The 26,757-nt window shown below is 40.4% G+C and overlaps 1 protein-coding gene across 1 annotated transcript in view; it reads right to left on the bottom strand.

Moving 5' to 3' along the window:
* CPA6 (carboxypeptidase A6) overlaps window positions 1–26,757 on the bottom strand; it is a gene marked incomplete at both ends in the record, with an annotated part of 86,675 nt that overhangs the window by 42,366 nt on the left and 17,552 nt on the right. Inside the window, one exon of the mRNA XM_082337904.1 lies at window positions 6,532–6,607. Within this exon, the coding sequence (XP_082194030.1) occupies window positions 6,532–6,607 (76 nt within the window). The remainder of the gene's footprint in view (window positions 1–6,531; window positions 6,608–26,757) is intronic.

The following is a 26,757-nucleotide window of genomic DNA, read 5'->3' as shown; positions in this document are numbered from 1 at the left end:
ACAGAGCAGTAGCTTCTTTGCTACCTATACAAACAGCCCCGATCCCAGTCAGGCGTATGTTATAAAAAGTGCTTGTAGACCACCGATGGAGTAGAAGTTATCAGTCAAGGCTGAAATGAAGTAGCACTTCAAAAATAACGCTTACAAAGGAAAATTCCAGAGCAGATAAACAGAATCTGCTGGGTCTGAGGACCCAAGCAAATCCCAGTTTCTTTGCAAAGCACTTGGGAATGCGACATTTGTTTCTGTCAGTCAGGTCCAACAGAATTAAAACCATGAAAGGGCTCATAAATCAGCAACAGGCTCCTCAAATTGTCTCCTAAACAAGGAAGAGCAGAAGACAATAGCCAATCATTGGAGAGGCGTATGAGGCAGAGGGACAACGGATGGACAAGAGGAGCCCTGGGGGACAGAGAGCGGGCAGTTCTGTAGTACTCAGGTCACTGTGGTACTATCATCCTAAATATTTCTCTTTCGTTTGTTGATTACTGTAATCATTTGCAAATGATTAGTGTGAAACAGGGAACCCGCAAAAAGGTATTTCTGGTCTTAAACACTGGGCCAGGAACAAAGATTTGTACTGTATCTACAAAAAGAGTATTTATAAGAGCAAAGGACTGCAGCAGAACATCTAAAATTTAAGATCAGTGCCCGTGATTGCGTTAGAGCAGCAGCCAATCCAAAAACTGCGGCAGTGATCTATAGCTAGAAAAATAAATAACTCCATGAGTTTGTACTTGAATTACTAAAGAATTTGCTGCATTTTAGTCTATCACAACCATATGAAAATGTTCTTTAACACTGCTATGCAACATACTTGTCATCTTACATGAAAGATGGAGGAGGAGCTCCACCATCGTTTACCCCTGACATACTCACCGTCGTATCTGTTCCAGTGGTCTTTGGCACAGGGACTGTGCAAAAGGTGTTCAAGGGTGTGGGGCGGTGCTGCTGGCGGGAAGCACAGTTACCAGGCTCTTATTTTTCTTCCCCACAGACACTGAAAGAAACTTGATGTAGGAACATGCTGGAGACAAGAGATACATACTGCTGTATACATACTCATGGCGTCTCCCAGCTGCTACTACCTTTGTCACTTAGTGAAAACCAGAAACTGGCATCTCCTGCCTTGAAAAAGAGCACGACTCTCTGCTCCCCAACTGCCTCATTTCTTATGACCTCAGACACGTATTACCCTAAGAAACAGTTGCATACACGGCAGTGCACAATGCACAAGAGCTTTCTGAGAACTTGCTCTGGAGAGATGGTGGTACTGTGGTCCTAGAGGAGGGGCTGGCAGGGGGAGCGTGGGGACCCTGCTCTGCCTGGCTGGGGCAAGAGCGGTCAGGGCCAGAGCCACCTCCTGCTGCTGCTTTGTGGGCTGGGATGGTGGCTGATTGAACGCAGTACATTTAGGCATCCTTTTTGCTTCGTTACTGTGGATGAGTTTATTGGTTGAATACATGCAAGTTTAAGCAACTTTACAGAACTCAGCAGACAAATTTTAATCTGGAGGGCTGGCTATTTTTATTGGCGGTGCAGGTCTACATGCTATGTTCACCCCATCAGGGAAAAAAAGCAATATTTTGTTACCTACAAGTTAATAGAACCAGCCAATGAAGGAATCAATTTATAATAATGATTAATAACAAAGCACTGTGGGCAATGGAGCTACAGACCAAAACTAATTTGTGGAAATTACTCAGCAAGTGATTATGACTAATGTGATTTGCCTTTGGGCAATTCATGAACCAAAAGTTAAACATGTGGAATGAAACATTCATTATCCATTATTCACTCAGTATAGGCAACGGCATTTGTACTGTAGCAGAGCCTATACACTTCAGGCAAGTTTTGGGGGTTTATTACACTAAGCATTATACGGACTTTTTTTTTTTTTTCCTTTTTAAAAAGGGGGCAAATATTCCTCCTAAGGAGCTCCAGATGCTAAATTTAAAAAGTTTGAAGGGACTACACCTTCTGCAAAAGTGTATGAGTTAACCTTACAGCTCAGGTATTGGTAGAAGAGCAGTCCTGTTTGAGATCAAAAGGTTTCCATGTGGACTAAAGCCCCTGAGGAGTCATCCAACTTCTTCTGCGAGTTTTGTCGCTTACGCCGTGGCTAGACTGCCACTGCTGCCCAAGTTAATTACTGGGGGCATATTCTAAGATACTTCAAATACATCAAGACATATAGCCAATTCCAAGATGATCCTTCAAGGATGTCTCAGTGTAGGCTTCCGTAAATGCACATTCAAGAAAGGACTCCTTTTGTGTCTGATCCTCTTCCCAAAAGGGATGGACCTTGCAACCTGCTGACTTCTACAGCATTGGCTTCAGCGTGGCAGAAGGCAAAGCTCTCCCCACTTCTTTCCCCACTGCCCTGGTGTCTGTGTCTGAAAGAAAGCAGCTAGAGCAGACTGTAAATCTACTCAGGAAAAATCAGTGGTAAGGACAGTCATTAAGAAACAGGCAGATAAAACAAAATGAGTGAAAAGATACATTGCCACTCTTTCCAGTGCCCGTTTATTTTCTTCCTGATTGTTTTCCCTTTGTCCAAATCAGTGAGCGATAAGAGGGGCTATTTTTGCATTTGCTTTATTCTCTGCCTGACGCTGAAATACACTGTTTTGTAATAGGACCATCAGGATAATTTTCTCAGACTTCTTTGTGATAAAGCCCTTCAGAAGGATACGCTCATTTGAACTGGACAGAGATGAGTTTTCCTTTTAATTCTTTGGATTATGAAAGATAGGCCAGAGGCAAAGGCTATGTGACTCTGCCTTACAAGTGTAGATTTTAAAGGCAGAAGGAAATGGCTGGAATAAACGCAACACCACGAGTCTACAGGAAAGGTCCCTCCACCAGACACAGTGAGAAGGGAGCCTTGGACAGGAGGGATTGTCTTCTCTTTCCCTTGCCAGCACAGATGGTCTGTTGTATGCAAGGAAATCCTGCAACAAGAATATGGTCCATTTGTGCAGAATCTACTCTGCACTGTCCTGGGAATTTATTCAAACCATTTAAGTTGTGCATGGATCACACTGGGGGCAAACTGGGCTCCCCAAACTTGACTTTTGCACTGCAATTTCTTTGTTTCTTTGGGTTGACTAATGGGGACTAATCCTGACATCACTAGAGAGCATAACTTTTGGCACCTTTGAAATATACCTCATCTCTAATAGACCAACTTGCCAGGGTAGAGAAACATATATCTGAATTTAAACCCAAGTGCAGGTATCCTTCTCACTTTGAGAATGAAAGTGATGCAACCTTTATTTTCACTGGCTTTTCTTGTTCTAATACTGACAACGGTGGAGAAAACTATCAGGCCGTATCATAACTCAGGTTGAAGTCTTCAAATGGCTTTAAATAAAACCTTAACGTTCTTCAATAGACCAACTACTTGTTGTTAATCCCAAAATACTTTCTCTGAAAAAAAAAAAAGTTAAATTGGTGCTATTTGATGTTTATATAGGTACAAAACTGTTGTGTCTTGAAAGGATCCTGGTTCCAGCTTTATTTTTCTCTTGAGGAACAGAACATGTGAGTAATATGACAGATTGCTATTAATTTACTGCTCAAACCAAAATGGATTCAAAGGAGATGTGTCTTAAACCAATTCTGGTTTTCTGACTCTAAAATGTAAAAATCCAAAGTGCAGTACTTGTAATTGCAGTAATTTGTATCTCTCTGTTGATCCTTCTGTTCATATTTCTGTTGTTTGTGAGACGGTGTGTTAAGACAGCAACAGGACTGTATCTGGGCTTTGTTTGTAGCTTATTTTGCACTATTAGTTTTTTTTGGGTGCACTGTCTTCTATTTTCTCCTGAGCACATTATCAGCATTGTGCTTAAAGACTCACGTTTAAAAAATTGAACAAAAAGTCCACTATCAGTTGAGTTTCCAACTCTGGAAGTCTAGGGATAGGGGAAGGACAGGGGAGACTGTCATGGAGACTTAAAAAATTGCAGAACTCTAAATACATCCCTCATATCCACATCTAAACACACCCTCTTCAGAGGGGTTGATGACTTGCAGCCGCTACTGACTTTTCCTGGTACTGTGAGTACTTGGCACTTCTAAGAAGTGTCATTGCTGATTCACTCCTTCATGAGTGAATAACTTGAGATTTTTTTTTTGGGGGGGAGGGGGGGGGGGAGATAATGTTAAGTTAATGTTAAACATATTCATTACTTGTTAGCCCCCTCAGGTGTCTCTTTCTGTCTGACCCCATGTAGATGGGCAGTGAAGCAGCTGCAGATGGAAGAGCCCTAAGACTTGAAATGCAGCCAAACCCAGCCTGTGTTCATGCAACTGGGTGTCAATACTCTCTCTCATTTTTGAGTCTTCCCTTCAACCTCCTCAGCTTACTACCTCATCAGAATCAATCACTTTCTAATTAACTAGTCAGATTCCGATGTGGTTTGCCAAAATTTTATTATCCTGCTCTCAGAGTTATAGCATGCAATTATTTATTCAAGTTTCTACTGCTCCCACTTTGATGGAATTGGGTGAAGGAATCTCTTTCTGGGAGCCTAAGGGAGCTCTGTAATGAGAAACAGTTGCAGGAAGGTGAGTAACCCTTTTGCTTCTCAGGGTTTGCAATATGAGGAGAAAGGAAAAAACACATGTGCTCCCTCTTTATGTTCCAGCATCCAGGGGGAAGAAATTAATACAAAAACCAGCTTCCACATGTATTTCTTGGGTTTATGGCTAGAATTTTTTTTCCTAATTGGGAGTAAAACAATCATCCTTTTTGGGGTATTACAGTAACATTCACAGTTGAGGGTCAGGCCCTTAGTAAGCACTGCAGAAACAAATATAAGACAATATTCTTTAGGAGGGCTGGGCATTACAGTACAAAGTGCTATAATACGTAGCATTGTGACACTGCTTCTGTTGAACATTGACATTCCTCATACAACATATGCACAGGCTGGATGTCTCGAGACTGGGATTTACAAAAGATAGCATCTTGAGTGGGGAACTAACTGAACATATCGTTAAGAAACACAGAGGTGATGAAGAGAGCCTCAGCCTTCCTACTTAAAGCTACTAAGGCATCAGTGTCTTGACTGCTGGAGTATTCACAGCAGTAAGCCTTCTCCTGGGCTGAGGTACCTAAGGTAGCTCCGTCTACTTTCTTAAAAAATGGTAGCAAGAAATCTTCATCATAACTGAAAGATGGAATGCTTTTCAGGAGGGTGTAAGAGCTCTTCTAAGATCTTCATTTGGTTTGATTTGGTATGCGGACTGAGATTTGATTTACTTCTATCCCAGATGTTAACTACTGGACTAGAAAATTATATGCACCTTCATTCTTTGCCTCGGTGAGAACACAATCATTTACATGAGGTTTCAACAACGGAGAGACAGAGATACATCGCAGACTGCCTAATAGTTTGCTGGAGTTGAAGGCAGTGAGCGGCCCAGAGGTTTTGCACATGCTCCCATTACTTTGGTACCACCAGTGTTCTGCTGTGACCCAAAACTGTATGTCACAGGACTGCTGAAGTTACCAACGTGTTCCTTCGTCTATGTCCATACATCTCTTTTCAGCCAGACGCAAACGAAAGATTGAGTTTGGTGTGCCAAATGACTTTAGCTTGTGCCCGTGCTGCCTGTAAGGCTGCCTGTCAAACTCCTTTACCTTCACAGGTACAGGGAGAAGTCAACTCAAGCAGAGTATGAGCTAACACAGCAGAAGAAGCAGAGCCTGGGACTCGCGTTCAGCTCCTGGAACAACCCCAGCACAGTGATCGAGTTGTTACTTCCCTGGTTCTGCTCTGGTTAGGCTGTGTTTTGGAGCCTATTAATGGGGCTTGTCCCTCTGCCAGTGGCTGAGGGCAGTGCATGTGCATGGTGCAGCCCTTTCCATGCTGTCGCAGGGCCCAGAGGCCTGGCTTACAGGTACTCCCCATCCTCCTCTGAGATCATGGGCCACACTGCTGTGGAAAGACTGCCTGTGCCTTCGTTAGCTGTGCCAGCAAAGCACCACGCTGCAGAGTGCTCTTGCGCTGCTACAGTGGCACTATTGCTCTTCATTTATATTTGCAAGAAAAGGCCAGGGAAGAAAGTTTTTGGCTTGCTAGTGAGTCTTGTAGGCACTCTCTCAATTGCCTCTAGAAAATTATGCTGCCAGAGAGATTCTCAAACTGAAGCCACTTCCTTTTTCCTATTCCTGTGTGTGTCCACGTCTTGAATTAACTCAGTGTTTTAAATAAAACCACCAGCCAGATAGTGAAACATGGGACTATGTATGCTAGCAAGAAGTGGAAGAGCAAAAAAAGCGAATTTGCAAGTGTGGCGCGTGTATTATTTTAAGGCAATAAGTGTTTCTTGTTAAAATTGTCAAGCGTGGTGAATCTAATTCCTACGCTATTTTATTGAGAAATTAGGAATTTAATGGGCAAAGGCTGCTTTTCAGAGTATAAAATAGCTTGAAGTGCCAAATGAAAGGCATGTCAGTTAACCCACTACAGTCTTCAACAAAGATCAGAAAAAGAAGATGAAAATAATCAAACTCACCTTAAGCCTGTTAAATGTAGCCCTCAGGATCTGCGTTTCCCTCTTGCTCTCAGGAACAACTCGTATGACTTTATCACTGCCAATAACAGAACATTGAATTGACAGTTTAAGGCTCTTTGCAGCAGCACAACGCAACAGTAAACAGGTTCCAATCGCTACTGTACTTGTGCTCTTTTTCAGCATCTGCAAAATGTTCGGTGAACCGGAGCTCTGCTTCTAAACTTGCTCCCTGGATTATGCACTTCCATAGGAATGATTTGCTCTTTACAGAGCAGGGTGTCAGCTTGACCCTCTGTTTCTATGTAAATGCTTTTGGTCATTCCTTCTAATTTAAACCATTCAGGCTGAAATCTTCCATACCAAGTATCTGCCTCAGATCAAAACAATTCTTTTTTGCCAAAACAAATAATCTGTTTTTGAGGACAAGATTAGATAAGATACATTGCTTTTGTATGTTTAAACATTTAATGGGCTTTGAAGAGTTCAGTGTTCCCATGCGTTAAAGAGGGGACTTTAGAAGAGAGGTGACCTTCATATGAGGGGCATGCCTTTTGCTTTATCCATTAAAGCTTGCACGAATTTTGTGAAGTAAATAGCTGTTCATACATGCTCAGAAGGTTCTAGATAATAGCACCTCATTTTATGCACTTTCTTTAGCAGATCTCAATGAACATAACTTTGCAAACAGGAAACAAGAAGCTGAATAGCTGTCCATTGAATGACCACCATCCATGTCATGAACTATGGGAGGCTGGAGACCATAGGAAATATAGGGAGTGATCATGTAACTAAGACATCATCATCATAATCTGTACACAAGAGGGCTGAACAAATTTGCATGGCCAATGCTAATTCTGTCATTTTCCTACATTTTGAGTTTTTGAATTTGTACTGTTGATAATCAGTACTCCTCCTCTTCCAAGAGACCTTGGAGGTCATGCATATCTTTATTTCTACAGTTCCATCCACTAGCCAGAACCCCCTTTAAAAAAATTTCTTTATCTCTAGTTTCCTCATTATCTGGGAATTTTATGCAACAGAATTTCCCTTGACATTGACACAAGTTTGTCCCTTAAATATACTGTGAACTCTCCTACTTTCCTGAAGCTTCTGAGTCTGCTCAGAAGATACTTGGCCAACTAGAAGCAACGCTGATGAGTGTGCATTTGCTGGCCTTGCTGTTTTAGGAAGGCTCCCAAGCTGCTGCTGTTCTCAGCAAGCAGGCACCAGGTCTTGTCTTTGGTATACCGCAGCTACAGCTCTGGTAGGACTCACCTTTGTTGCAAGAATCCTTAATGCATATATGGGTAAGCATTAAATATTATTGCCAGTAAGTGGTTCAGAAGAATGCACTGGTTGTTGGGTTCAGTACTACTAATAAATACTGAATTCTGAAACGGCTTACTCCACCTCTTTCTGGCAGTCTTTTCTCTCCAGTCAACACCTGCTCCCCCTTAGTTAGTCTCTCTGATCCTTCTTTCTGTCTGAGCCCTTCAGTTCTGGTTCTCACCGCTGCTGAGCTTTCCCTGTAGACAGGTCCCAAGCCTTAAAACTCCTAAGTCTTCCAACAGCTTCATGGCCTTAAAGTTTTTGGGCCAGTTAGACTCCAGGTTATGGCTACAATAACACTGAAGTACCCAGAGATGTGGACCTCAGTCCATTCTGCTTGGCTGCTGTTGACCTTACTTAACAAATGGTCTATGCCTAAGAAGGAAGATTTCTGAAAGCACTCTTGTTATAATTTGGCAGCTCTAAAATTTTAGGGGAAATTACTATGCTTCCAAGCCAAGTTTAACCTCCTGTATAGGAACTTACACAGAAGGGAATAAGCCTCTTAGAGGACTACAACTGCTGCATCTTTTAAAGGAAAATAGATGCTTTTAATTTATCATACATACAACAGTAATATTCTTTCCCATTACTCATTTCTTTCAGAGTATTAAATTGCTGTTAAGAAGGAAATGGGTAAAAAGAAGTAATGATTGCCCAGGACATGTGAAGGTGAAGTAACTAATAAAGATTCATTGGACATTTCTGGAAGGATTGGGACAACCAACACATAAAAACCAGATTTTAATAAGTAGCTAAGCATGTGTTACGCAGCTGTAATGGAATTTCGAAGGAATGGATATCACTTAGGTACAGTCTTGTATTAATATACATCACTCTAAACTGTCTTGGATTAGCTCAGCAACACTGTCATTTCCAATGTGATGAAAGACCTGCCTTAAAGAGGAAAATATTGGGGCTGTGACAGATTGATCACTTGACACATTGTTGGGAAATGCCTCAAGCTATGGCTGGGTCTGCTGCTAGAGAGCTCATAGCAAGCAGTTTAGCATACCTGGTACTGTTAGTATTTTTCGAAAAGACGGTTAAGCCATTATGACAAGGCGGTTTCATTTTTTGTGCATGTGAGATGCAGGAATACACTGAATTCCTGAGAACTATCTGCTAACACCTACTTCTGTAGGTGGATAATCATTACACGTCCTTCAAGAAAGCAGATACCGAATCCGGCTTTACTCCTGATATCTGCCAGTCAAAGAACATAGTCCTAAGGTTATTTTTTAGCTTTACAGCCTTCCTAGTTACATTTCACAATAAAGGAATCAAACGATTACCTTAAACGCTATGCAATACCCATTGAATTTAGGGTAAAAATCCAACAGCCTACCCAGTATTTAAGAGCCAACAACAAAATCTACCAGGTCATGGACTAAAGTGGCTGATAAATGGCAGCTGTACCCCAAACACTCAGAACCACCCCCTGGCGAGGTCCGCTGCCATCCCTCATGTCTAGCTGTTGAGGAGAAAGAAGCAGGTGATCATGTATACATCTAGAGAAAGTTGTGTTGCCTGCAGACATATGTCAGCACTCTGCTGATTTATGCAGGCAAAGTTATTTTTCTAACCACAATGTCTCTCAACTTTTTTTTTAAAGTTTATTTTTTTTACATTTCTAAACAAACAGCAAGATGGGATATATTTTGTAGGAATTAATATAGAACCTTACATCCACTGGGACAAACTTTCAATTTACCCCTAGCAACTAGGATGATGGAATTTAAAGCTAGGACTTAGTGAGATCATTTGAATTTTGTGTAAACACAGTTGAAAACCTTTGCAAAGAGCAATACACAAGCTTTATGAAATGAACTTACCAGATGAGAGTGGTGAGCAAAGAGTAGAAGCCAGACCGCTGGTGTCCCCAGGGACAGCCTTGTGTCTGAGCAAAAGGAGTGACCAGCTGTTGGCTAGCACTGACATGCAATGATTTTTTTTTTCCTTCATTACCCCCTTATATTTTCAAGAACAGCATGAAAGATGACATAGCTGCTTTTGAAACACAGAATATGCTACATGGGCCTGGGAAGGGTGATATTCCCTGCTGCCAATGGGGACTAAAACCTATTGGTTTATTTCTTTGGCTCTTTTAATTTACTTTTTTCCATTTACTTCATAGCTTTATTCGTCTATGAACAGACCAGATGGATTCAATGAAACCATTCTGCAGCACATATACAACTTCTTTACTGACAGAATTAGTAGTTCTTGCTCATGAAACTTTCCTGATGAAGTCACATGGCATGAACTGCATTTATGTAAATTCCCCATTTCCTTCAGGAAAATCCTTCTTATAGTTTTATTTTCCTGACTAATGTGAACCTTAATCAGCTCTCTCCACTGCCATTGAATTCAATAAAAGCATGTTTACAAAGGCTTTACAAGTATTTTAAACACAGTTTGAGGAATATGTTATAAATCAAATACCTATAGAAAAAATCGGAAAGAAAATAAATCCCCACCTACAAGCATCCATTCCTAATGGTAGAGGTGCGATTATAGTTCTTGAGAACAAGCTGCCATAGCTGCTGCACTTAAGTGGTTCATTAAGGCTTGGGCACTAGTTACACACTGAAAGACACATCTGAAAAAAGCTACAGCATGAAAGCCTCCCATCAACTCCCAATATGCCATCAGATACCATTTGTGATGAAAGATTGATTGCTTCATTCCCTTTTCTCTGCTAAACTCTTCTGCTAGTCAAAATGTTAAGAAATATTCAAACATTAATTTTTTTTCTTTCTCTTCATCACTGGGATGAAGAGTTTCAACCGGGGACTTTATACTCTTATAAAAACTACTTAAATAAGGCTGGGCTCCTTCGTGAGACCTGCTGGGGACATTTGGAAAAGGAGTTTCACAAAACTTCCTGAGCCCTTCTTTATGGTTTTCTGTATTACAGGAGGTGCTGATCCAAAAAGAAGAGAGCACCATTTGTATTTTCTAGATAGCATTATATATATTTGCTGCCTTCTAGTTATTAAGGCTGGAAAACTGATGTTATTCCTGGTATAAGGAAGAGCTAGCTAATCTATAATTTTAAATGAAAAATATTTGCTTGGGTAATGTAGGCAGAAATGCTGAGGAGGCAAAATATTTTATTGCATGATATTTATCAGTATAGCACAGATGAACTCCCTGAAAACTGAATTTATACGCAAGTTGCCCACTAATTCCCAGGCATGGGATATCTGAGTTTCATAGATGTTCTTCAGGTGCAAAAAGGTTTCCTACTTTACCCGAGCAGGAAACTTTAGGGACTAAACCAATGCTACATTACTAGCACTCTTCCTTTAAACAGCTTAATTCCAGAGACAGATGGTCTGGAAAGCTGAATGTCTGCAGAAATTCCAGTTTTTGTTACAACTAAGGAATAATGCTTTTCCAAGCAAAGTTGGCCTCCAGTGCCTCATGAATGTTGCATATACGGCGATCTAGCTCAAACACAGAAAGTGGGAACCAGTTGCTCCAGTGCATGTCTCTGTCAGAAAAAAAGAAAAAAAAGTGTGTGTATGGTAATGGATTCCATCTTGCTTCACCAAGTGTCATCCAGTCGTATGCAAACAGACGAGAGAAAGAAGGGCAGAAAATAAAATAAGAAGCAACAAGACAAATACACACTTAAGAGAAACAAACAGGCCAAAGTAAGAAAGTAGATGACAAGGAGATATGGTGCTAACTGTGCAGAATTAAGGTATCCAAAAACTTGGGTGATACCCATTTTGACCCAAGGGGGAGGCTGCAGTAGTCCGCTTAAATGAAACAGCATGTATACTCCTTTGAATTCACTTCCTAAGAAACTTACTGCAATAACATGCTTGCATGAAACAGCTGATGATTGTTTAGCTTGGATGTAATCCTTCCAATGACATATTGTACCAAGCACAGCTACTTTTAAAGAAAGGACCACCACCATTCCAGTAACCGAGACTACGGAAAGGAGCTTCTGCTATAACCCCATCTGCTTCTTTATTCCCGTGGCTCATATATTCCTCCAGTGAGTTGCTCTGTGCTTTGTAAGGAAGTGATGAGTAGATGGTGATGCTGGCAGGCCTGGCGTGGGCCTGACAGTACCAGGATGCTTATCTATCTGTCTGGGTGCTCCCCTGCCCAAACATGAAAGCTTCCCCCCCATCCTCCCTCTTCATCCTGACTGCAAAGGCATGTTGGACTTGTGTGGTGTGGCCAGACAAGCTTGGTTTACTGTCCTGATTAGGTTGTGGCAATCAAGCACAGGGCTGCCTGGCCAGTGCCCCTGGACAGACATAATTACATCAGTTGTATGTATTTTTATCCCTTTTCTTGTTCTTGACCTTGTTTCTTTCACATGGTTGTACCTTGCTTTCTCTGTCCATCTCCTCTTAAATAAACAACTCAGCCCTAATTACTTTTTCCCAGTTGGTCCCAGCTTTGCTACATCTGTACCCAAATTTGTTACTAATTTGGTAATCTCAGCCTCATATGGTATTACTGATAGGGTTACCTAGGTATTGTTGCCCGCAAAATGTCCCCAGTACTCCCCTTCAATTACCTGTGAAATTCAACCATTTCTCACTTAACTCCTCCTTTACCTCCTGCAAGATCCAGATGTCCTCCACAGTGCTATCTGAAATTTTTGTCAGCTTCTCACATTCTCATATCCAGCAATTTCTCATGTCATGTCCCATAGTTTATCCATGTCCTGATCAGTTAGCTTAACCTCAGGTCAGGGTCTAGTCCACAGCCTGCATATGCCTGCATCCCCAGCCCTCCTCCATGCTAGAAGTCCACACAGAAGCTCATACGCTTTTCTGAACTTCAAAATTGCTTCAGTTCATTCTAAGCCCAATGTATGTTTTCAGACAACTGCAGCAACTATTTCCAAATTAAGTATCTTGGGACTCTGCACAGCAGATTTGCTCTTGACCTCAGTGAAATCAGAGAAAGAACACCAAGTCTGAAAGAGGGTTGTTACAGAATTTAGATATCAAGAGCAGAAGGCTGAAGGGGCAAATGGCTCAGTGTTAGAGGTCTACATTAAACTTCTTGCACTCCAACTTCCTTTAAGACGTTGAACAAACCATCACAGGTCATCTACAAGTGAGGGTAAGTGCAAGCTTGGCAGAAGGTTTCTTATACTGAGTCCCATATGCTTTATATCCACATTGCTGGCTGTCGTTCAATTGTAAAAACCACACACTGTGTATTTGGCTAGAGATATTTGCTGGTGGACTGCTTTGTTTGGTCCCTCTCAGCCCCATCCGTTCCAATGGCCTGAGCAAGAGTCCGGGCTCTGTCCTGGTGGGTGCATTTGAAGCACGGGTACTTGCTAAAACACGGCATTTGGCCTGACTCTAGCTGAGTGCACACCTGCCTGTAAAGCATGATGGACAAGCTTAGGCTTAGAGCTATGCTTAGCTGACAATGTAAACATGGCTCAGCTCCCCACCCCTATAAATGGGGTTGATATAGCATCCTTTAAACTTGTTGGGGTATTGAGACAATAAATAAATTCATGACTTTTAAGCTTCCAGATGGCTATGGTAATGGGAGCAATGCAGGGACCACAGATGGAAAGCAGTAAATACACATTTTACTGAAGTTAAAGAACAAAATTCTACAACTCTTTTTAAGTCTTGAAACATTGTGCATTTACCCAATAGACTTCAATGGTGTCACAAGCACTGTAAGAGATCATCTCTAAGCCTAGAAAGATATCAAACCTCCAACGGTCCATAGGTCTGACTTGCCACGCGGCTCTCAGTTTCCTCTGCTTGGCTTTTATCTTAATAGAGAGAAGCAGATACACTCAGAGATGTACAATGCCGAGAAATGGGTCAGGCTTCTTCAAGCCCTGTTTTCTATTACGGACACACACACACACATACACACACACACGAGGCAGAAGAGCACTTTATTTGTTCTAATGGCTATATTTTCCCCTAGAGTTATCAAAGACTGTACTGCACGAAAGTGGACAAAAGCATCAGTTGCCCAGCAGGTCTTATAATGCCTCAGAAAGACAGTAAATGCCATTGCTCGTGATTCACTCATGGCGGGGAAATAAAACTCAGCATTTCTGCCTCGTCACCTGAAAACTACAACCTTTCTCAGAAGTTTAAACCTCGCTATTCCTTGACAACTTTGCTTTTATTAAAGCCAAAGTAACCGTCACACCATGTGGACATGGCTTTGGCTTTTCTAGTAAATCTGTTTGAGACTGAAAAAAATCAAGACTAATCTGCACAAAGTAAGCAATGTTAAGCTACAATTTATGTCTTTTAAAAAAATTAATAGTGATGCTTTATTATTTGGTGCTATTCCTTTACATCCTTTTTTCAACTTCATACTTTTTTTCAATATCCTATAAAAGCTTTTTTCCAAATAATCTAATATTTTCCACATCTTGAGCTTTTTCCATACACGAGTCTCCTGATTGATAACATAGATAATTTGCCAAAGTCTTGTCTGTATACAAAGAGGGCCTGCAGAGGATCCTTACTTTTCAAGGTTCAGTGAAAAATTAGTAGGTGCTATACTTCTTTCCTTTTATGCTTTTCTACAGACAATGAACTGATATTTGTAAAATAATGAACAGAAAGGAGTCCAAACAAGAGATGTCCGTGCTCTCTTCCTTTGGAGTCAGCTATGAAATGTGCCCAAAGGTTGGAAGTAACCACCATATTTGGCTTTTCAGGCAAGCTACAAACCTTGAAAATATGAAGTACTACATTTTCAATAAAAGCAGTCTTCTACAGTCTTTAAAGAAAATTTTAAAGACTGGTGGGTTTCTGATAGAATTGCATAAGTTGTCACCACCACATACTAAACCCTAATATTTTACCATGAAAAAAACATGGTAAAAATGATTTACCATATACTGTTTTAAAAAGTGTTTATATTAAAATTCTCATATACCCAGAAGAAAGTAAAATAATTATTTTTTCTGATACTAATAAATAGCTTACCACACACAAATGTAAGGTCTAAAACCTTCCTTTAGAATGTTTGAAGTTCATAGAAAATCCTTAATTTATAGAACACAAACTACGTGGACTTCAGTTTTTATGAGCGATGGTTTTACTTGACCTGCTACAACTGAAGAAGGGAACATTTCAGTCGAATACCTGCACGTTTCCAACTGTGTGAAACCACTGAACGGGGTATGTAATTTATCTGCCTTGATGACTTTTTCTCAAGGACCAGACAATACTTCAGTCTTTGAAAAACAGAAGGGAAGAAATTGTTACTTTTATTTTCATGAGTCATGCTCTTCACTTAAATTTGTATTTATTTTTCTTTTCTTTTATTTTTTTTTTAAACACAATCCCTAGAGGAAACTCATAAAAAACATGCTAAATTTATTAGGCAGTTTCCTTTAACAACAAAAAGAAAGATCTTATGACCAGCAGGTCTTTTCTAGTACTCTGTTCCTCTCATTGTTTGTAATGAATTCAATCCAAAATGATTCCCAGCTTTGGCGAAGTAATTTCATAGAGTAACAGAATAATTTTGGTTGACGGGATATCTGGAGATCATATCATCAGATACCCTTGTAGCTCTTCTCTGTACCTGTTCCTGCTTTTCTGCTTTTGAACATGGACTGAAAGTGCTGTGTAAACTTTGTTGTTACTCCTTTGAAAACTCTCCACTCCTACAAACTTAGTTTTATGGTCCTGACACACTGGAGCTCACAGTCATCCTATGGCTGAATACTACATTGGTATTTTTTTTCTTCTTGATCCAACCCAAAGATTTGTGGTTATAGAAGAAATTCCTGTATGTATGATCTTTAAATTTGAACTATTGAATTTCATCCTAGTTCTTTTAATTCAGTCATTAAGTCCATCAAGTTTTTCTAATACATGGCTAGAAGCTTCCTTGAATAAATAACTTGAGAAAATAATTTGGGGATAAAGAAAAACTCTTTGTATTTTTGTGGGTAATGATAATTCAAGGCACAGAGAATGAGGGATAGAAGCATGAAGCAATTCCTGCTGCTGAATGGGATAAAGTCTGGAAGTATTTGGTTATTCCTGATAGGCAATATCTCTTGAGCTCAATTTAAGACCCTGATCCTCAGACTCTCATGAATGTATAAAGGCTTTCAGCGTTAGCAGGAGGAAGTCTGTACTCATTACTGTCCTTGGCACAGAAACACAAATAACTGGTAAATGTGTGAGTTTGTAAGCGTAGAAAAAAGAGATCAGAGGAATTGTCTCATACATATTTTAAAAAGTAAATGTCAAGATGGTGAGCTTAGTTTTAATTTAGGTCTTATCATTAGTGTTTTCTATGCATTTATTCATTTATGCAAGTAACAGCAAGAAGGATGAAAATATTTATGGAGTTAAAAAAAATGTTATGGCGTGAAATACTGTTGCATCGAGATGTCTGTAGCATGTTAATTTTCCCCAAACTATTCTGTCATGACTTATTACCTAGTTTGCTTCCACAGATTTTGTATTTTAATTCATGGAAAGCACACCTTTAACGTCACCGTACAAATAAAGGACAAACAGTTTTGTGGGAGGACAGGATCCATAGATTTCAAAGCTGGGGAATATACCAAATTTACTGAGTGTGGTAAGGAAAATCCTGGGTCTACTTCTCCTTTTGCTGGTGTTACTGCAGTCGGCTGGTGTAATTCCATTGATTCCAAGAGAGTTACCTCTTCTTGCGAGGTCAAGCAAGAAAAAAGCAGGAGGCTTTTTTTCCATGACAGGACAATCAGTTATTCCTGTGTTTCAGATAAGGGTAATAGAGACCTGGGCACTGAACTATTCATTCACTCACTATGCTATTTCAAAGAAGAAATTGTAAATCTGCAAGTGCTAAGCCCAGGAATAATTATACATGATATTAACTGCTAAATCCTACAACAGCAGACGACTGTGAGTCTCCCAGGGAGCCCTCTTATTTTCCCCACAGGGACATGAACAAGGTGACGATGCTGACCTGAAACAGCGAGACTTTGTGCCCAGGTGGAGCGTCTCTGACAACGGGGACGAGGAGAGTCCCTCAGCAAGGGGACACCTCGCACACCTAGACCAAGGTGAAACAGTATTTGCAAATTTGTCCCCGAACAGTCTGTATGGCAGAATATCTTCCCGTCGGCTGAAAATGATACTGCAGGACAGGAGTGGATTAAATATATATAAAGCAGAGATGTGAGGTAGAGTATTTGAATGAAAAATGCCGGACAGTTGGTCTCCACGATCCCTGGTACGCAGTGACATTTTTGCTCTCTACCAACTGCTTTCAATAAAGAGGTCGATGAGACAAACCTAGCAGTAAGTCGAGCTGCCTGCGAAAGCAACAGCTATACCTGGGAGTATTTCCCAGTTTAACGCACAGCCTGGATGTATCTCGGCTTCAAGCTGAATCCCGAGTGACCCCGCTGCACTGTGTTCAAGCATCGTTTCCCTGCGCAGGGATGCAAGGTGCACGTTGCCGATGGGAGTCTGTGAGTGCACCAGATGCAACCTGCATCACTGGGGAACCAATATATACAAATCCCACCAAATGTGCTTTTCATTTAACGTTGTCAGATTTTGTGCAATAAAATGTTTTGAAAAATTTGGAAATGTTTTTGGATGTTTAATAATGTCATGGGTTTTCTTTAAATCAACTTTCAAAAATATTTTTTTAAATAAATATGAAAATAAAAATGTTTAATTATGTTTTCAGTGAACATGGAAACCAAACGTGTAAGGCAGGAGGAAAGAGAAGTAATTTTAATGAAAATTTTTTGGTTTCTAATCAGTCATGTCACAGAAACCTAGGGCTTTAAAGAATTATACACTGAAAAGTGCAGCTCCAGTTCTGCACCACGTACACTTCAAATTGCAGTGTATTTACTGAACCATCTTTCCTTACTGAAATCAATCCAATTACCTGTGACGGCAAATTAAGTATGCATGTGCCTGCAGTATGACGTGTTGTTTTACTAACTATAACAGATTTTTAATGATCGCATTTTTATAATTTTCAGATAAAGGTCACATTTTTTTTTTTTAACGTGAGAGTTCAAAACAACATTTTGGAACTAGATGCAGTACTACAAAGAGAAACCTTATGACTCACAGCACGTCCTCTCTTGAGGACCGCTTTTCCATGGTGATGAATTTACAGACAAGGTTTAGAAACCTTCCATGGTGGGACATTTTCAGCACGCAAACAAGAAAACACTTATCCAGCTGCTCCATACAGGTTTATGGATGCATATAGTCTTTTTGCTTATGCATACATTTAAGCTAGTTTCAGGCTCTGTAACTTATTGCCTGAGCCTTTTTGTTTGGAAACGGAGTTTACATCCTTTTATACCTTATCCCATTTCTTTCTCATACCATAGGAGTTAGGTGATAATTTGCTCAAAGGGAGGAACCGGCCACTCTGGAGAGTGGGTGCTACCAGCCCGGGTGCGGGCAGGCAGCCCTCCTTGCCACACTCACTGCTCACAGGCCAGCAGCTATTCAGATGACTGCTTGCAGCACTTCTATCAGTATTTTGTCAAAGGCATAAATGATAAGAATAAAGACGGAAAATATATGTTGATAGTTCAGTGGAACCAAATCTAGGACCTGCATGTAAATACACTTGTCACCTTACACATGAGTAAAATTAATAGCACACCTAATTGCGTGCAGGATCTGAAAATTAGGGTGTATTTGTATATATCAGTGGATTAAAAAAAACAATAGCCAAAAGGCATGTTTAATGTGATCATCATAAATATCTTCTTCATTACTTATTTTATAGGCTGTGAAAATCAGCCCGATACCTATGCAGAAGTGCCCTTGCTTTGATAACCTCCATTTTGAACATACTGGATTTTGTTTGGTTATTTTTTAGGGAAGGAGGAAAGTGGGGTTTTTGTTGTTTTCCTTGTTGTAAAAGTAAAGTGCTTCTAAGTGTCAGTAAGGGCCATTCAGATGCACCCTGGGAAAGCCTGAGGTCAGCTGTATTTAGGAGCTGGGGTGTGGAAGCCAACCAGACTCACTTTGCTGGACATGGAGCTCCCTTCATAAAGGCTGTGCAAGACTCCCAATGCCTTTGCATTTGTCTAGTCCATCACGATACTACATTTTATCCTTCTCATGCATTTTTATAGCCATAAATTTAGGTTCCAACCTGGCAGAAGGTTTCTCAGGAGCAGACTACCTATACAACACTGCAATGAGTAGGATTGACATTTGTGCTGGCCAATTACTTGTTAAGATGGCCTGCCATACATTTTATTGTTCATTCAGCTGGATCCAGCCTGTTTTGTTTTTCAGTGTCAAAAGTGAATGCTTAAAAGAAAACCCAAACAAAACTGGTAAGTAATGCGGAGTAAGTGGCGGGGAAGAATTAGAGCGGAGGGGCTTCCTGGCCAGGCTCCCCAGAAAATGAAAGGCGACCCAAGTGAGCTCTGCTCATGATGTGATTGCAGCTGCTTCTCAGGGCAGTGCATTTCTTCAAGTCGTATTCAGTATTTTCTTGCGAGAGGCCCTGTGTAGGCACATAAGACAGTCGTAAGCCCTAACGATGTTGTAATACATACATCACAGTTCTTGCGCATACTTAGCTATGTGTCAATAAAAAAGACTTCAGGATGGTAAATTTAAACATGTTTATAGTAGTTCGCAAGTTTGCAGTCTCACTTAACAGTGAGCAACGAATGGGAAGGAAGTGTATAACAGTCACACATATAAACAAGATAGCTATGCATAATTTGATGGGTCTGAATCTTTGAACTTACTCTTGATATGCATATACGCAATCTGACTCTCCTTTGATCTGGATTTTCTAAAACTAACTCTTTTCTTCTTTTTCCTCACGGCACAAACCAGCCCTGAGTATATTACGCATAACTGACCTGCTATCCTATCATTGAAAAATGGAACCTATAGTGCTGAAGAAAACCAAAGCACACCAAATGCAGAATACTATTTAAAAAACAAAATCAAACTGAAGGCTTGGGGAGGGAAATAAATATTTCAGTGGCAATGAAATTATTTATTCTCTGAAGGCACTTCCTCTAAGGCAGCTGCAGCAGCCATTAAGGCAATTATATTTTGCCATTTTCATAAGTTGCTTGAGAAATAATTTTTCTCCACTAGATTAATGCTGTGTCGGTTCTCTGCAAAACCACTTCTGACTTAAGGGAATACTGGAGATATATGTTGCATAATTATGGAGGTAAAATCTTGGGATTTACTTCCTTATTTTATTAATAATTGTTTGGGTGGGACAACGTGGAATCCTACAGAAACTTCTGTGCCTCTTAGTTTGCTAATATCCTGATCTTAGAGGATGCCATAGTAAGATTTCCCTAAGCAAAAAAGTGGTAAGTCTGCTTGCAGTTACAATAATGTTTAGCTTAACTGCACCTACGTAGCTTGTTGTATTTTCAATACAATTGAAAGTGAGGCAGACTCCACAGGTCCTCCCTGAGCAGTACTGTAACACTCCTGCAACTTCTAGCAGAGTGCTGTGAATAGACAGATTAATTTTGTTATATCACGACAGTCTGAAGATACATGGGAGATGATGTTTGTAGGTATCTAAGAAAATGTTGCCCCTTTCTCCCAACACGAGTTCATGAAGAGACCAGCCACAAAACCGAATTCTGAATTGCTGAGAGGAAGTGCTTTGTAAAGAGAATGACCTCAGGCAGGTATCTTGGCAAAGCACCTCTGGAATAGCTGTCTTCTAGCAGGTGTTTGCAGCACCTGTGTTACAGGCCCAGGTCCATTCCACATCGTGCTAGGCCACCTGACCCTATATAGCCCCTAATGAGCGATGGGCATCTCAAGACTATTCAGACTGCTAAAGGTATCAATCACCCTCTGGAAGTCCTCTCTCCATCATCTACACAGTGAAATATTTGCAGAAGAACCGATACAGTACAGAGCACAATATATTTAAGCTATTTTATATTCTCTTCCTCTGGCAGCTTTACCTTCGGGCTATTTGTTTTACTGCCTTTTTCCTCCCTTTAAGGAACCCAAACTTGCTGTTCTCCGACTCCAGGGATACGACTGCATTGAGCATTTTATTTTGAGCTTTGCACACTAACCTAAGCACTCTGCACATTCTGACACGCTTCCTTGAATCAGCTGAGAATGACTTTTATTCCTGTTCCTCATTAGCACAAGATAAATGTATATTTTTAAAATAAGGGTGACAAACAAGGATTAAGAAGCAATGAATCAATTAACAGGTCTTGGTGAGTTTATTTACCTAACCAAAGCGAGGTAAAATACTTCATCAAGGAATAAATGCAGTCCATTTACTACAGCTGTGTTGTGAGGCTGATATTTAACTTCTTGGCAATCTGTGTTTATGACTGTAAGGAGAAAGATTTATATTGCATATTTAAATAATAAACTGCTTCCTAAAGTATCTTCCAAAAGAACTAGGTGTTCTTTTCTTTTTGTTGGTGTTGGTTAATATACATTGTTTTACTCAAGTTAATGGAGTTACTTCTGCTTGCATAAACTGAGAATCTGGTCTTGAGTTTTCATATCTGCTGACATCTGTGATGTGCAGATGTTAGGGCAAAATGTTTATTGCAGGTTGTTTATTGCCCTGCAATTCCTAAGTTTATTATTGGTACTCGTTTAAAAGATACCTACCTTGCATGGGCAAATAAATCTTCCTGCAGTACAGCCCTCATAGCAACATTTTCAGTCCTGATGGCTTTGCTTTTTTTTATTCTGCTTAAAAATATCCTGATTGTAGGGTGAGTTAGATGTAATACCCAACAAAGCTGCTAACACCGAGGTGCTCCCCATGATACCAGGTGGTTTATTGAGCTGAAGCACATTGGAGTAATAGTCTACACCTGAAACACCATTTGACGATGCCAACAATTTTGGGTGAGCAGGAAATGATGGGAGATTCCAGAAACTTTCCCATTCTGCATGGAGAGAAAATTAAAACTTTTCTATTTTAAATCCAACAGAAAGACTCGGTAGCCCAGAATAGCATGGATATAAATCAGGCAGCATGTGAAAACTCCTGTTTAGGTGCCTGATCTTAATGACATAGTGAAGGGAGTTTACCACGTCACAGGAACGCCCTAAGTACAGTGTATTTTAAGGATTTTTTTTGTTTTCACTGTTCAATTTTAGTTTGAAACTTCTCACAGGCTGTTCTCTTCCTCTGTGACAGAAAGGGGCTCTAGGACTGGGAGTCATCCATATTAACGCAGTCTGCATGCAATAAGGAGTAACAGTCTTCTGACTTGTCATAAAAGAGGCTGCAGCAAGATCAGTGGTGATCAGTGATGATTAGGTTATACTAGGAATGTCAGACTAATCCAAATTACTTTGTAGCCTGTTCCTAACAGATCCATATAGCTGTGCTTAACATTGTAATTACGTATTTTACATGGTCTGTTAATACAGGCATAAAGTGCTTGTATTGTGCTACGATAAAGCTGTTCAGATCTGCCCATTTGCCAGAGCAAAATAAAGTCTGCTTTTAGACCTCATTGTTCACATGTAGCTCATCTATCACATTTAGCATTTAGATTTTGTGAAAATGGTTAAAAGTCAAGCTAGTCTCTTCTAAATCCCTTTCTGGTAAGGACAAACCTTTGCAGGCTGTACAGGAAAATAAATTACAGCAGGATGTTAGATCATCTGCTTTTTATTATCTTGTTATAGGAACAACAAAGATGATGTTATTAAATCTTATTAATATTGTACATAGAGCCAATATAAATATTAAAATTAATAAATATTAAAATTAATAATATTGAGAAAATATTTTTTTAGTAGTAGATTTCCAAACTCTTTAATGCCACTCAACTGTGAAAGAGTGCACAGTAAAAGTGAACAATGCAAGGAAGCAGCAGATTAAAACGTTCACATCAAAATGATGTCAAGTAGAAGCTGGGTAAGGCACTTTCAGCACAACAATAAGGAACTGCTGATAAAGTGAAAGAAAAAGGAGAAAAGCAGTGAATTTTTTTGTTCGGTTTTGTAAATAGAAAACTCTGGTAGCATTTTAGCTCAAGGAGTACAGTCTTGAACATTAAGAAACACAGAGTGAATGACTGAATGTACAAATAAGTATTAAATGAATGACTACCACACTAGAGGTCTAGTGAAGTGTCCAGCATCGCTGTATGAAGGACCATACTGCAGGAGCCTCAGATATCCCCAGTAATCCCACTTGCCCTGGTCAGAGCCAGTTTCCTGCCTTCAGCAACTCTTTCTGCCACGGTGCCTACAGCAGGACAATTTCCTTTTCCTTTCCTTAATGCCTCAAGTACTTTAATTTCCTTAAATACCTCTTGATGTGCTTCTGGAAGGCATACGCAATAGAAAATTGCTTTGAGAATCTCTGAATGTTAGTATGGGTCAGAAGGTGGTTGTCTTTTTCAAAGCATCTCAAGGAAAGCTGTTTATTTTGGACCAGTCTTCTAACCCAGAGTCAGCAGGACATGTCCGCGGTAGGTGACAGCCAGCTGGACGCTCGGTTGTACAGTGTCACCTGGACGAGGAACAGCAGTGCGATGCTGAAGCCCTTTGAATGGCCCTCGCAGAATCTGTTCACTTTTTTTCAGTAAACCATAAAACCGAAGTAATGTGGAGAATAATGCTGTGTGGTGTGTAAGGGGAGGTTTTCCCCCTCTGCCCTCAAGCAAGAAGCTGTGGACAGTTGTGCTCGGTTTACTACAAGGGAAGCTGCCAACGCCAGACAAGTTTGTGTCTTCTCTTAAATCTTCAGCCCAGCCTCAGTCCCTCTCCAGGGCTGTTGGGACTTGCCTTCCATTTCTTAAGCCCCCTCATGGTAATACGATTCCATTTATAGTAACTTCAAAAGTGAAAGCCTGGTATTAACCACTTCTGTTACTGGAGAATTTGTATTTCTTGTTACTGATGTCTTGGTTTCTCTAAAGGATGCGTTCAAAAGACACCTTTTTCAAGTGAATTCAAGGAAAAAATGGATACTGAGAGTTCACGCTTTGCTCTTTTTTGTGTTGGGTGTGGTGTGTACATAGCTAACATATATGGGGCTGGTTTATGGTGATGCACAGCTGTCTCACGGCAGGAGCTGAGAAGGCAGAGAGCACCCAGCCGGACAGTGCCGGGTGGGCACCGCGGCACGGTCACAGCCACGGACCCGAGCAGACTGCGCAGCTCTCCCCAGCCACGCAAGACCTGCCACCCAGGCCAAGGCTGACGGGGCGTTTCTCCAAGGTCCACTCAGATGGGTGGCTCAGGTACACACAAATAAACATGTTTGCTTCTCCCAGTATAATTTTTTACTGAAGGACAAATAGTGTTCACTAAATATGACTCATTTCAGTCCTCAGCTAACAAAAGAAGTGGTACGAGTGATCCTGAACTGCTTCAGTAGTTAGTCAGCCAGCTGATTTCTAATCTCTGAGGACAGTGATTTGAGGTGATCCGGATAATTACTGACACAACCTCCTTCAGCATACAGGTCCCAACAAACAGACGGTATATGGCAATGCTTTATATTAACTACCTTTTCTTCGACAGTTATCATGTCTGGGCCACAAAGCAAAGGAGAGGAAAAATTTTGCTAGTTTAAATACATTCCTGGTACAGAGCAGGCAGTGACTTCATTTTTAGGCAATACAAATCTGATTACAATGGAAAAGTATTCTTCAGAAAAAGGAGCCAACAGCTGAGTAAAGCTTTTAGAAAATGTACAAAGAAAGGAATCATGGATCGCTCTGGACAGAAGCTACTCCTCATTATACCCACAAATTACAAAAACAACTAATCACAAATAGAACAATTTCATATCCTCCTCCAAGACAGGTCAGAGATTTCAGTCTCTCTATCAATGATAAATGATGGAGATTAGGAAGAAACCTTCGCATGCAGGCACGCTATTTAACAGCTGCAGTGTTTCAGACATTTTATTCTTTAGGACTTAGTGCTGGGAGAGGGACAGAAGCATCAAAAACATTTTATTTCAGATCAGGTGTGCACTTCCAAAGTGAGCCTGAGTGTCCCTTCTTACCAACATGTGGTTCACACTACGAAGCAGCCTCTGGCTGCACGTCACACGACGGACCAGTCTCAAGGTGCATGAACTGGATTGAACGTGAACTCAGAGATGCACTCGGGGTGCACGTGATGTGCCCCAACCACAAACGGACTTTCAGCCCGTGGGATCAGATCAGCCAATCCAAAGCAAAACCCAACCAGATTCATATAGTGTGGAGAAGGTCTGGTCCTCAGCACCAGCTGATCCAGTCTCACCGGCATGTCTACATGGCACTACTTGCCAACATAGACATACCCTGAACAGGTGGTTATTTTGACTCAATATGCCAAGACTTATAAGTAGATCTTTGCTTAGGTTCAAACTTAACCCAAAGTCAAACTTCAAATTTACCAAAAGTAGTGTAACTACTGGAGGGCATTTTTTCCCACAGAAGACCACTGTGTTTGAGAGTGTGGATGTATAGCCTACGCTACCGCTTGCAGAAAACTTTTTTTCCTCACTCAAATCCATGTCATTAACACATGAGCTACAAGTCATCCTGCCTTCTGGTGAGAGAAGTTTCACCCTCAGACTTTTGTCATAATTGAGGTAAATTCTGATTTGCCAATAACTACTCTGGAAATTTATTTATTTCCAGTGAAATAGTAAGAAGGAAGTCAATATATTTAGCTTCCAGAATATTTTTATTAAATATATTTTAAATACCTCTGCTGCCTCTTTTTTGGGGTCAGTGAAAGCATGGAAAAACTCTCACAGAAATTTCTATTCTGTTTAAGGCCAATTTAATCAAAAACCACCCAGAGTAACTTTTGTTTTTACCAGCTCTACTTGACAGATGTTTTCTGCCTACAGGGGCACTACGTTACACAAGTGTTGAGATCTGAATGCTATCAAAGTCGGTACATACTTAAATGTGTAAAATAAGCTTTCTCAGTTCCACATTAGACTCTTATGTGAATTATTACAGTTTTAAGGAAGTGCCAATGAAACTGAAGCACTCTTCTTCAAAACTTCTCCATAAAATATTTTAACGATCCAGCTACGCATGAACATAGCTTTCTAAAGGTCTTTCGCAAAACCATAAATTCTCTGCTCTTACAGATTTTAGAATTTCATGCCATTAGCCTAACTTTTAAAATCAAGTGCTGTAAAAGTTTAACTACTAATTCTGATGCTTCTAGCTTCTTTCCTCTTTTCAGTATTCATGTTTAGCTATTTTTGAGTAACATATAAATGTCAGCCTTAAATTAGGAAGTGCTTTGAGCCAAAAGCGATGGATTTTACTAAATGATTTGATAGATTTTAGAGGCTCTTTATATGCTCCGAGGTTTGCATTTCACATTTATTCTGAAGGTCAATTGCCAAGAGAATGAACTGTGTAACAAAGAGGCTATCCGTTCGGTAAAGTGAACAGATGCCTAATTCCCCGGGGTAGACGAATATTTGGGTGCTATTTGTCCGCAGGAAGCCTGGTAATCTGCTAGAGCTTGATACAGTTTGCCGCAGCAGTAAGTGGCATACTGGTGCTGTGTTATTACTGTTGTAAATGACCATGCTATCACACTTGACCAGCTAAATACAGTAAAATACAGAAACGCACCGGATCCATGGCTGTTTTAGGAAGCAGAGCAGGGTGGCTGCTAGCTTGCCATTTGCTGTCACTTTGGATGTGAAAGTGAAGAGATTCCTGATGCTGTAAGTCTCCTTAATGCTCACACTTAATGAGCATTAAGCATTAAAACTTGCCGTTGGGCATCCTCTGAAGAGCAGAGTAGCTGCTGACTTCCCTTGTCCCGCTGTTGTTCACAGTGAAAACAAGGGAAGAAGCAGAAGCCCTTTTATTTACGCTCCCTTTGATACCAATATTATAAGTGAAACTGTTTTAACGGTTTTCAAATCAGTTTAATAGCATACTTA

Source organism: Platalea leucorodia (assembly GCF_965183815.1).
Source record: "Platalea leucorodia genome assembly, chromosome: 1".
In the NCBI taxonomy this organism is placed as follows: Eukaryota; Metazoa; Chordata; class Aves; order Pelecaniformes; family Threskiornithidae; genus Platalea; species Platalea leucorodia.
The sequence above is the reverse complement of the archived record's forward strand: the minus strand, read 5'-3'. Positions and strand labels throughout refer to the sequence as shown.